Genomic DNA, 12,700 nt, shown 5'->3' with positions numbered 1-12,700 from the left:
AAACGGTGGCGTATCCCTTTAATGTACCCAGAACATCATCTAATGTAAGATGGCTCCTTTTGGTATTTGTATGTAAGTATTTGTAGTATCGTCACTTGAGGTATCGATCCACCCACCCCTAGTCTTCAGTGTGTCTTGCACTCAACGTTCAATAGGGCCTAATATATCCCTTTCCGAAAGCTTACAAAGTGCTTGACAGTTGTAAATTAAGCACAAAGAGAAACCAAACACACAGAAACAAGAAAAATTATATTTGATTAAACAAAGGCAAACAAGAACCCAAAGCTTGATCGAGGCAAGTGAGAGCATCAATAAAAAAGAAAAAAAAAGGTCTAAACATGAGATTTGAAACACTCGACAGTGTTTGCTGACCTGACCTGAGGGTAGAGACTCCCACAGCCTGGAGGTGCGATTGAACTTATCAAAGGCTTGGAATTCTCAAAGTGTTAAGCCCAAAATATCCTGACTCTAACACCATTGTCAAGGCTTCACAGAAACACGTTCAGTCCTTGTGCTGCCACGGCTGCATGTCTGCATGATGCTGGCTCAGGCTCTGTCAAAAGCCACCGCTGGGAGGTTTAGGAGGAAGGGGGAAAGGCCAAAGAAGAAAGAGAGGGAGCACTGAAATAAGAGAGAGAGAGAAAGAGAGAGAGAGAGAGAGAGAGAGAGAGAGAGAGAGAGAGAGTGTGTGTGTTGAAGGCTGGTCTGCCATGGAAGCCCTTGGGACAGGCACGGTCTTTGCTCAAGGCTACTGCTGCATGTTCAGAGGGTGAGAGGATGGTTAGAGAGAAACCCTTCGCTTATCTCCCTCTCTCCCTGTATAATAATATCCACCATCTTTTCAGACAGGGGTGGGAGTGGGGCAAGTGGCACTGGCAGTTGTGTAAGTGGCATGTGTCCTCTCTGCCACAGGCTTGGGACACAGTGAGCAGCAGGGACAGCTAGTTTCCCCCAGGCATGCATCAAGCTAGCAGGACCCATTTCAGGCAGTGGCCGTGTCAGGGTCTGTGGCATCAACACCAGCGTAAAAAAAGGAAATTGCTGGAGGGAAGCAAGAGATGGAGACAGAAAAAGAGATATGGAGAGTTAGAGGGGCAGAGGAGAGGAAAAAGTAGAGGGAGGGAGGGTTTCTGAAGTAGAGAGTAATTTAGTCATTTAGTTGATGCTCCTTTTTTCAAGAGCAGCTTTCAAAGACAGAGCAGATGGAGGTTGAGTGTCGCGTTCAAGGACCCTTTTGACTGGACACCAGGCTGATGGGCACATCGGCTGCTTGCACAGTTCGAACCCTGTGAACTTTGCTACCTTTTAACGACGAGATTTCACAAGCGCCACACACTCTAATATACACCGCTGTTTTTTTATCTCTCCATCCCCGTACCCTCCCCTCTACTGAGCCCTGAGAGACTGAGCCCGCTAGTTAGTCCACTCAGCTGGAGACTCCATCCTCTCCACTGCACGCTACAGCTTTCATTGTAAGAACTATTTTTTCAGCATCAGATCACATCAAAATGATGCTTACATTTAAAAAAAAATAAACTACTAATAAGTAGCTAGCGTGCTAGTTTTTACTAATTAGCACTAAAGAAATAAGTATTAGAAAAATTAGGATTTTGACCTGATGATGGTCAATGATGATGACACTAGATCAATGGTCACATGACCAAAATGATTATGATTCATCCAGAGGATGACATTAATGTTTGTCCCAAATTTCAAGGTACTCCATCCAAAAGCCGTTTAGACATTTTACTCAAAACCACACATGCCGACGTCATGGTGGTGCTAGAGGAAAAGTCAGAGGTTCCCCAAAGTCAGAGGATCCCCAATGTCTAGCCTGGGTAAACCCTGACGAACTTCCGGCAAATTTGAGATTTGCTCTGCAAGTCAGTCTGGCCAAGAGCCCATTTCCAATTTTTCCAAATCAAGGCACTAATCCCGAACGTTGAGGCAGGCTTTACGTGATGACGATAGCGCAGCGACGGCGAGCAGCTTTTTGTTTACATTCAACATGATGGCTACCGAAGCGCAGCAACCCGTTGATGCCGCTGTCGCTGCTACGTCACCCGGATCGTTGGTCCGGTTGGTTAAAGGACTATCCAATTGCGCCCAGAGGCGTCCGTTGGTGATGCCCATTTGGAAATGAGCTGCGAATGAACCTTGCCCAGACCCACACTCAGTTACAACTGAGAAGGGTCTGGTGTCAACCAGGCTAATGAATTTCTGTACCAAATGTCATGGTAATCCATGCAAAAGTTATTATTGAAATATTTCAGTCTGGTGGACTGACCAACAGAAAAAATACACAAAAATTACAAGTTTTGACATGAAAAAACTGAGGAGGAGACTATTCTGCGTGCTTGGATAGCCTTAGCTACATCCCCACACAGCCCTGTCCACACACCATCTTCTTCCAACAGCTTGTCCAAGTGTGTTTTCAAGGGCATTTCTCTTCTGATTACTCGGTGAAAGGCTTAAAAACAAGCCAGCCCTGAAAAGCGAAGGAGGATGGTGGGAGGGGGTGTTTGAGCCTAGAGTAAAGCAAGACAAAACCTCAACGTCCACGCTCAGCTGTATTCGCTTGTTTCTGCCAACGTTTCTTTTTCATTCATTTATTATAAGATTGGCTTTGGGATTTTCACAGTCTCAGTTTGTACTGTCATAAACAACAAGGAGAGTAAGAAGAGAAAAAGAACTGACTATAACGTCACTTCTGTTAGTGTTCACTCCATCCTGTTTCCATCATTACCTCCATTCTATGCACAACCCTGTTTAAACTCAATGTATCACATTGTATGTTTCAACGATTGCACAGCTGAAACTAACAGGATATATAAATGCTTTTGAACAAAGTCCTACAAATTGTCAGTTTATACAGAGTGAGATATATGGTCAATTCTTGATTGTACTTTGTTTGCACTGAGATATATTGCAAGTCAATATATTTCTGAGACAGGACAGTACAATTATAGTTCTATACTTTGAAGCTCTGTATAGAAATAAGAAAGATAATTCAGGTTCTAAGTTTAGGTTCTGTCGAATGTCTCTAAAAATGATGAATTAAACCGATCACAATGTTATTTATAAAAATGCTAATGCCAGCAGAAACTTATATCAGTTGCCACTAGATGCGTGTACATAGATTAGTCGCTGGTATCTTATCTCTGGTTTGGTCTGTACCAACTTCTGAGAAACATCTGAATGTTTAACTTGCTAGATGTTCACCTTTGTTTGTTTACTTCAGCTGTCTGATGGTTTCATGCTGGGCAGGTAGCGTACACCTGGCTCTGTCTACAGTTTTATGTGGAGGGGTTAATGATAATTTTGAGTGTCATACATATAGTATGTAATTGGTCTGTAAAACTGAAGCAATGCTCTAAAAGCATCTGCTGCTGCATAGAGCTTTAGTGTTGGACTCAAACACACCAAAAACATTTTGACCATCAAATACTCATTGCCCGCAGGTTTGTAGTGCGCTCCTACAGAAGACAGCACTTATAGTCGGCTTGGATTCACAATCTCACAGTGGATTCCAACAGTGACCCAGATTCATGTTATAAAAACTACCAAAATGTCCAAAGAAACTTCTCAAACAACCCACTTCTCTCACCACTGTCCATCTGCATTCTCAATATGTTGCACACATTGAGAACCAACAGCACAGTTAGCTGTTTCCCTTTGTTGCACCTGAGAATGTTTGCTGATATTGGCTGCAAAATAATACGGCAACATCTACTGTAGTTCTTCTTTGGTTTGTGTTTTTTTGCCTTAGCATGTAACAGAAGAAGCAAACACATTGCATCTCATATACATATATCTACATATTTGAACTGAAAAAACCAACATGCCTCACTGACAATATCTGTTTTTATTTTAATGTTTTTTTTCCAGAATTTTTGCCTTTATTAGACATTATACAGCAGGGGGTTTCAAAATCAGACACACTGTGGGCCCTCAGTCATACAAAATCAAAACAACTGTGCCCACCCTTCTATTTTGGGGAAAAATATGTTTTGGAAGTATAGTTCCCAGGGCAAGTAAACCGTTAATAAAATTGCCATGGATTCAGTGACTTACAATGTAGGCTACAACGTAAGCCTAGCATTTTTATTTGTGTAATTGTTTACATTTTGTCAAATTGGCACCATTAAAAGTATGCCAAATTAACTATTTGAGGCTCCTGTTCAAAAACTTAAAGTCCCAGAGGACTTATACTTTAACTCTTTTTCTGTTGCAACACAGGTTCCAAACCTGGCCTACCAGGGGACTTATAAATTAACAATTATTTAAAGAAAGGCAACATCAAAAAGAAAGGTCTTCAGCCTTGATTTGAAAGAACTGAGAGTTGCGACAGACCTGCAGTTTTCTGGGAGTTTGTTCCAGATATGTGGAGCATAAAAACTGAACACTGCTTCCCCGTTTAGTTCTGACTCTGGGGACAGAAAGCAGACCTGTCCCAGACAACCTGAGAGGTCTGGGTGGTTCGTAATGTATTCGCAGATCAGAAATGTATTTTGGCCCTAAAACGTTTAGTGATTTACAAACCAGCAAAAGTATTTTGAAATCAATTCTTTGAGGCACTGGAAGCCAGTGTAAAGACTTCAGAACTGGAGTGATGTGATCCACTTTCTTGTTCTTAGTGAGGACACGAGCAGCAGCGTTCTGAATCAGCTGCAGCTGTCTGAGTGATTTTTTTAGGGAGAACTGTAAAGACACCGTTACAGTAGTCAAGTCTACTGAAGATAAAAGCATGGACACTTTTTTTCCAAATCCTGCTGAGACATAAGTCCTTTAACCCTTGATATATTCTTAAGGTGATAATAGGCTGACTTTGTAATTGTATTAATGTGGCTGTTGAAATTCAGATCTGAGTCCATGACTAAGTATACAGTGAAGAGCTGACAGAAAATGAAGACGATAGAGCGGTCCCTGGATGGACTCAATCAGGGACACACTGTAGAGATTATATGGATGGTATCTTTAACCTCTATGCCACCAAGATGCCCGACTCATTAAAGCAACTAAACCCAGCCAATCATGGAAAATGAAAGGAAATGCAACTAGCCCTTTTCTGGTTCTGCATCGTGTAGCCAGAGTGTCCACTGTTATGTCACATGGTCTCACTTCAGGGTTGAAAATACTACAAAGGAAGGAAACACTTCAAAGAAACTCTTGCTCTTTGATTCAGAGGAAATTATATCCAATTTGTTTTAGCTGTACTAAAATACAAGATGTGAAAAGTTTCTTCTTTGAGATTTACACTTTCTATCTTATCAATGTAGCTTTTTGAGTGTATGGACATAATGCATTCAGGTAAATTTGAGTTGCAAAAGTCAATGTTTGAATAATTTACTTTTTTTAAATTATTATTATTATTATTATACTACCGGTCTCCCTCACATCACTTCAATTTTCATAGCAGTTCAAATAGCTCAGTTTTTGACGGCAGAAAATATCTTGAGGGAAATCTACAGAATCTAATGGCCTACTGCAGCTATCATCCAATAAAAGGTTAAACTTTATCTGTCATCCTCAGGTACATAATCACACGCGCACACACACGCGCACACACACACGCGCACACACACACACACACACACACACACACACACACACACACACACACACACACACACACACACACACACACACACACACACACACACACCATCCATTCAGTGAATCACACATATATCTTTTATCACATCTTGCCAGATGCTGACAAACAACTCTCCTGAATAATGTGTCTACTTTAAATTAAAATTTTCAAATGCTCTATTATTATTATTAGTTTTCTTATAATGCCAGACAGATAGTCAAGAATAGGGACAATAAAGATGGAGGTTTCAAGAAGTGTCCTGCTGTGTGAGTGTGTGTAGCCGAATGTGTGTGTGTGTGTTTATAATTAGTGTACCCGAGCCCGATTCTCTAATGTAAAAGTAGTTACTTTATTTCTATGTTACATCTTTATTTATTGTGTTTAGCCTTTGTGATTATTTTGTTCCAGTAGTGCCATGCACAGATGGATGACTGTGCATTGTCGTAACTATAATCATTCATATATAATCAATCATTCATTAATAGTCAGATCATTAGTTCACCAGGTAATTCAACAATTTTCAGTCCAAACAACCGTCTGAGTAGACGATAAAATTAAACTAATGGCTCTGTAAGTGGTTCATTTAAGCAGTTATAAGTCAGCTTTCTGTCTTCCTGTCAAACGGATACTCTTATCCCAGATTTAATGCAGCACACCTCCACGGTAATATTATTAGTGAACTTGAGTAAGTCATTAAAAACTGACTGAAGTACTTCAAACTATTAATTTATTTGCTAATCATTCTACTTCTATGAACAATTACAATAAATCATACACTCCATGAGGAACTTAAGTGTCATTTTCCGTTGAAAGTTGAAAACTTAGTTTCACCACATTTTACTGCCAGTGGAGGCTAAAATAATTGTGTGTATGTGTGTGTGTGTGTGTGTGTGTGACAGTTGGTGGTCTGACAAGGAGTTTGAGTTCCAAACAGACTACCGAACATAACCCAGACAGATGGTATATTAATTTTTTTCTGTGTGCTGAACTCATTGCAATATGCTAATCTTGACAAGTGAAGTAGCTTTACTTGTAAAACTTTACTTGCATTATGGAAAATTAAAAAGAAATATATCAGGTAGGATAATGTCACATTTTAAATGGTTAAGAAATCAGGGGCAGAACCAGCAGCTGGTGTTACGTCCTTCCATGGTTACCTGTTGTAGATGTCGTCGTCCTCCCCACCCCAGCCCCAGTACTCATTGGGAAAGCCGTTGATCTTCAGAAACTGTTTTTTACTGAGGCCTGAAACTCCTCCAAAGTACCCTGCATAGGGCAGCCTGCAGGGGGAGAGAAAGGAGGAGATGGGATTGAGGAGGAAAGGAGAAAAGGTGAGAGAGGGGAGAAGCAGTGAATGAATATAATCTATTAGAATTGCCAAACAAACAAGAACCTTCATGCAGTAGGAAGATTGGTAGCCTCAACTCTCTGCTAAACAGCATGTTGATTCTTTGTCAAAGAATTGAATTTCAGACAAAAATTTGTGCATTTCTTTATGATACAAAGTGATATTAGTTTTTTTTTTAAGAAAAAAAGAAGAGACCATGCCCATTGGGTCCATTGTCCTTTATGTGCAAACAGAGCCCAAGCTTTCAACGCGTAAAGGGAAAAAACAATTTCAAAATCGCTTTTAGCCCTATTTGTATGGGTATCACCAGGGGACTTCATGTGATTGAAAGATCCCCCCAAGATAAGCAATGTCTGTATTTTACTCAAATTTACTGACATTATCCCCCGGATATGCTGCTTTCAAAACTTTCATTTATATTTGCCAAGCAGCCAATACGATCCCAAACAATGACATTATATATATATATATATATACAGGACATAATATTATCACACAACCTCTGTGTTTGACAAAATATTGTTGGTAATTTGTGGTGGAATCTTTACTCGACAAATTACAGACATGGCAGATTCGCATGGGATTAGGATTACAGGTGACCTCCGCAATTAAATGACTAGAGGTCCCCTGGTAATACTAGTCCCATGCAAATAGGCCTTACGTCTGTGATTATACATAAGACATTTTCGAAAACCCCAATTTACGACATTACATCAAATTAACACGGCTACCCACTAAGATTACAGTTCATAATAATAATCGTTTTCTTAAAGTTAGTGAAAGATGCAAACTTCTGTCCCTGTGCAGGTTCTCATTGCTTGTTAATCTGAAAATGTTCATGAATCATCAGTATCATCACATGTTTCTATATGTGGCATGTAGAGACAGCAGAATTTACATTTGAATAACATCTTGAAGTGTTTCAGGCAATCAGATCTTTTCCTAATGTGTCTTGTCTTGGCTGCGTTTTTAAATGGATAATTTACGGGTGCCTTTCTACAGTAAATGGATAATCCACATTCATATATAATCCACTCAAGAAGACACATGAAATGACCGGGTGTAAAGAGTGGCCACAGTATGCTTTAAGTCCAGTTACCTTGTTAGCTTGAATAGTGTGTATGTGTGTGTGTGTGTGTGTGTGTGTGTGTGTGTGTGTGTGTGTGTGTGTGTGTAGACAGTGGACAAAAGAAGGCAAACAGGCGTTTTAATTTTGGGAAGGACGTCAGCTGCGAGTGTCATGACAGGTGCCTGGAGTCTAACCAGAGGCTGATACACGTTTCTGTGTGCGTGTGTGCGTGTGTATGTGTGTATATTCTGGACAGTATGTGTTGTCAAAAGTATGATAGCTCCCTATTGAAAGATGACAAAAAGAAAGCAATGAGACATTATGTTTCTGCACAAATTGTCTCAGTATCAATATGGTGAGGGGTGTGTGCATTTGTGTGTGTGTGCGTGTGTGTGCGCGCGCGTGTGTGAGATTATGTACCTGAGGATGACAGATAAAGTTTAACCTTTTATTGGATGATAGCTGCAGTAGGCCATTAGATTTGATTAACTGCATATTTTTCTTGATTAGAAAAATCAATTTGATTTTTTAAAGTCTCGCTAGAAAGAGGATTAACAGTTTTGACTCCATAAACTTCATATCGGTCTGTTTATTTCCTGAGAGAAGTGTGATATTCATCATCAAATAACTCTCATAGACTACTGAGATACAGGCATTATGTGTCAATCATTTTATGATGTCAATTTAAAGCTATAGTGTGTAGTTTCTGTCTCCCCCATGAGGAATTCTAAGGCCACGTCCACACGTACCAAAAGTATCTTTTTTTCTCCCCCGTCTTCCCTGGCATCGTTCCAAGAAAATTAGCGTTCAAATGGATCCATTTGTAAATGACTCAACGCGCTACGTCATATTACAGGCCTATAGGTGGCGCTGTTTCTGCTACAGAAATTCACCAAAAACGGAGAAGATCAGGCGCATGAAGCTTGTGCGCTGTATACAAACCGACAGGAGAAGAAGAAACCAAACACAAGCTAGCTAGCTATATGCTACCATCGATGCTACAGTGCTGTGTCGTTGTGGGCATTAGGACGGATGCATGTTTATGTAGGTGTTGTTGTTGTTATGAGACGTCGTCATGGGATAAGAGGTCGAAGGCTAGAGGTCGAGGGGTGTGGCGATGACATCATCGATACGTAAGTATGCGGCTTCGCTGTCCAAATGAAGCCGGGACCAGGTTTAAAAAAAGTGCGTCTTCAGGGAGTGCATTTATAGGATTCGTTTGGACTATCGGCCAAAACAATGCAAAACGTGTGTTTTTTTGGAGCATATTTTTCCATGTAGCTCTAAGTCTCAGCCCCCCATCGCTAGCAGATTGGTCTGACCCAACAACAGGCCTGAAATACACACACAAGCTCAGGATCGATACATGCAGCCATGGAAAGATGTCAGAGATGTGCGCCCGAGCAATTGGGGGTTGGGTGCCTTGCTTAAGGAAACCTTGGCGGTGCCAAGGAGGTGAACTGGCACCTCTCCAGCTACCAGTTCCCAACCCAACTCAATATTGACTGAGCTACTCCCACCCCGCATGATGCTAAAATCAAAAAATGTCATTAGTTCTTTGTTTGTTTCTTGCTTGCTGACTTTTTCCCTTTAATTTGAAAGCTTCCTAAATGCTAAAACTGCCAAACAGAAAAGTTTTTAGGCTGACTCAGTAACTTTGACCTTGGGAACCAATTTTCTACAATGATGTGATTTCTACATCAGCAATTAACTGAAATCAATCCTGTGACCTTCCACTCACTCAAAACACCAGCCTTTACTTTTATCCCCTTTTCCCTTCATTTTCTAGTTGGCCAAAAAAAACTAAAGAAACCATTTCAAGTCTTTACTGATTCATTGCTAGTAAGAAATGATAGCTACAACCCTGCTTACCACCTGGTGTTGTATTTGTTGCCAGATAGCATTAGCGTATTGAGCACTATATCAGGGACCTGCTGCAGCTCCTGAGGGCTTTCAGTAGGATAATTCTTGTGGAATGACAGCTCTTCGATTGGAAAGGTCACATTCGCAGGCCGTGTTTAGGCCATTGATCAAATGCTTTTGGTGCTTTTAGATAATTGAGGGTAGGTGTGGTGTCATTATGCAAAAAGACACCATACCATATAGATACCATTCAGTGCTGGCAGTAAGGATGTAGTAAACTGTGGAGCTCTCCTTCATGCTATAGAAACAGTAGCTGCAGTAGACAGCAAAAGGTTTGTCTAAAACCTGAACACAATCTACAAAGGTCTTTAAACAGTTTTTGCTCAAAATGTAGCCTAGACTTGTAAGTTACGCTTTGTTTCATGTGCTCTTGTTAGGACTACAGAAGTATGACCAAATTAAAACTGTCAGCTGTGAACTGTGGTGCATTTTCATGGTAATTTAGGCTTCAGACAAGGATTTCCAAGTATTATTGGATTTAGTCAAATTGAATTCTGCTCTGTCTATTGTCTGTCAGAAAACAGACTGTAGGCCATCTCTAATTATGTTCATGCTAGGCAGCCAATTGCATATTAAAATTCTACTTTTTTTGAAAATATAAAGTGATATATAGTAATACCTTGAGTGGAAAGGCCGTTTGCAGAACCCACCTGGAAAAACCTCCTTCAAGGTACAATTACCTGTAGTGTGTGTCTTGTCACAAATGTGACTTTATTTATTCTGCCATTACATGGGATCACTAATTGAGATGAGTTCAAACAGAAATGGCAATTAGACTTTAGCAGATGCTATAAACCAATACTGCATTTGAAAACAAGTGTCAAGTGTTCCTAAGCATCAAGACTTAATGCAAGTAGAAAGTTGTGCTAAGAAGTTGGGTACCATGGTCCCTTGTCACTGCTAAAATCACACGCCAAGTTAAAAATCATCCCCTCACCTGAAGCCAAACTTGTCCATGGCGATGGCAAAGTGCCTTGGCTGGTCGTAGCAGTGGTAGAGGTTGCGGTCGTCCATTGGAATCAGGTCCACGTCGCTAAAGATGAAGCAGTCATACTCTGCGTCCTTCAAAGCCTCAGTGTAGCCAACATTCAACAACTTGGCACGGTTGAAGGTGTCCTCACCCAACTGCAAGAAAACACAACAAGAAGGAGCAGTATTTCATTGTTTTTATATAGACGAGGAGTGCAGATAATGTACCTTCATCAGCACATGTCATCTGCTTGAAAGGCTCTGTGTGAATAAAGTTTAATAGCTTGGAACGTGTCGTCGTCTAAATCACAAATTCAGGATGTGCGACATCAGTAACATGTTCAATGAACTAGAGAACGGATACCGTAACTCTCTTTCTATAACGAACATGTGCCTTCAATCTGCCACTGCCAAGGTTAAATGTAGAATAATACAAGAGTTAAAGATGACATTGAAAGGACCCTGAAAGAGAAAGAGAATGAATACTGCCAATATATATATAAAACATTTTCATTATACTGTATGGAAACAACAACCAGATGCTTAAATGCTACAATCACTGTTACCATAAACAAAGAGAATATGAGTCAGACCAAGCCAAATGCGGCCAAATGACCTCAATAAAAGATCTGTTACCTGAAACAGTGAAACAGTTCTTCTGAGACTCTCAGTCTGTCTGGCTTAACCTTCACCTTTTCCAGACAAATTTCAGTATTTTTCAATCATTTTTTGTAATATCTATTTACCTCTGTTGAAGTAGATTCATTAACAAGCAAAAAAAAAAAAAGTGAGGATTTGCTTTTTTTTGAACGTGATATTAAACTATGGAAGTATTCATTAGTTGGACCCTATATCACATGAAAATATAAGGATTGTTCCATTTACAGGAAACAAAAACACAATCAAAATGTGCAGCCAAAATTGCAATGTTTTAATCCTGTTACTTCAGGTTAGTTGATAAAGAGAAAGTAAATATCATGTCCAGCAGGGTTTAAAATTAGAAGAGAAAATAGCAAATGTAACATGCCAACTATTTATGATCCAGTAGTTGATGAGTACTTGCAATAGGAACACAAAATGTAAGTGTAGACATGAAGGGCTGAACATCTGATTGTGAACATTTGTCAAATTGCTCTTTATTTTAGGACCTTTTGTGGTATTGTTTGAAGAATTTGATTAAGATTTGATGGTGTCTTGTAAACAATTGGGGGCTTTTTTACAGTAACAATAGTGAGCTACAAAGAAATCTGCTGTATTTACATTGAAAAATGTAGATTTTCATGCAAATCTGACTCGTGTAGTTCCGTTAAGTCCTTGTGCAAAATCCTGAAGACGTGAGCCCCATATGACAAGATTACATGTTTATGTAGATGTGACTGGGTCCCAGTGCAAAGCTTCATTTCTCATAAAAAAAAGACCCAGTTTGATGAATGTCTCAGTATGTAGCAGAACAATGAACAACTGTTACTAATCTTCTGCAGTCACATATTCCTTGGTCATTAGGGAAAACCACCCACTTTTAACAGCACAGAGAATCTCCGAGATAATTAATGCATGTGCTGCCTGTCTTTACTTCTGTTCAGGATACAGTTTTTATTGGGAGGTACACTTGTTTCCACACTGGTGCATTATCTGTTCGGACCAACCGTGAATCAAACACAATGTGTAATCCCCCTGGTAAACCCACTAATACCTGCGATTTGACAGCATAATCCCCTGTGCAGGTAACACAAAAAGATCTATTGTCACAAATCCCCTGAGTCTCCAAATATCAGCTAATGCAGTCCTCTGTCTG

At 40.1% G+C, this 12,700-nt stretch overlaps 1 protein-coding gene across 2 annotated transcripts in view; it reads right to left on the bottom strand.

The window, feature by feature from the left end:
* The window catches only part of b4galt2 (UDP-Gal:betaGlcNAc beta 1,4- galactosyltransferase, polypeptide 2), a 159,294-nt gene that overhangs the window by 16,792 nt on the left and 129,802 nt on the right, over window positions 1–12,700 (bottom strand). For both annotated transcript variants that reach the window (XM_028593329.1, XM_028593328.1), the window contains 2 exons: window positions 10,874–11,061; window positions 6,754–6,876 (listed from right to left, as the gene is read on the bottom strand). In XM_028593329.1, the coding sequence (XP_028449130.1) occupies window positions 6,754–6,876; window positions 10,874–11,061 (311 nt within the window). The remainder of the gene's footprint in view (window positions 1–6,753; window positions 6,877–10,873; window positions 11,062–12,700) is intronic.

The sequence above is a fragment of the Perca flavescens genome, chromosome 12, assembly GCF_004354835.1.
Source record: "Perca flavescens isolate YP-PL-M2 chromosome 12, PFLA_1.0, whole genome shotgun sequence".
In the NCBI taxonomy this organism is placed as follows: domain Eukaryota; kingdom Metazoa; phylum Chordata; class Actinopteri; order Perciformes; family Percidae; genus Perca; species Perca flavescens.
Note: the sequence above shows the minus strand (reverse complement) of the source record. Positions and strands in the feature narration are given on the sequence as shown.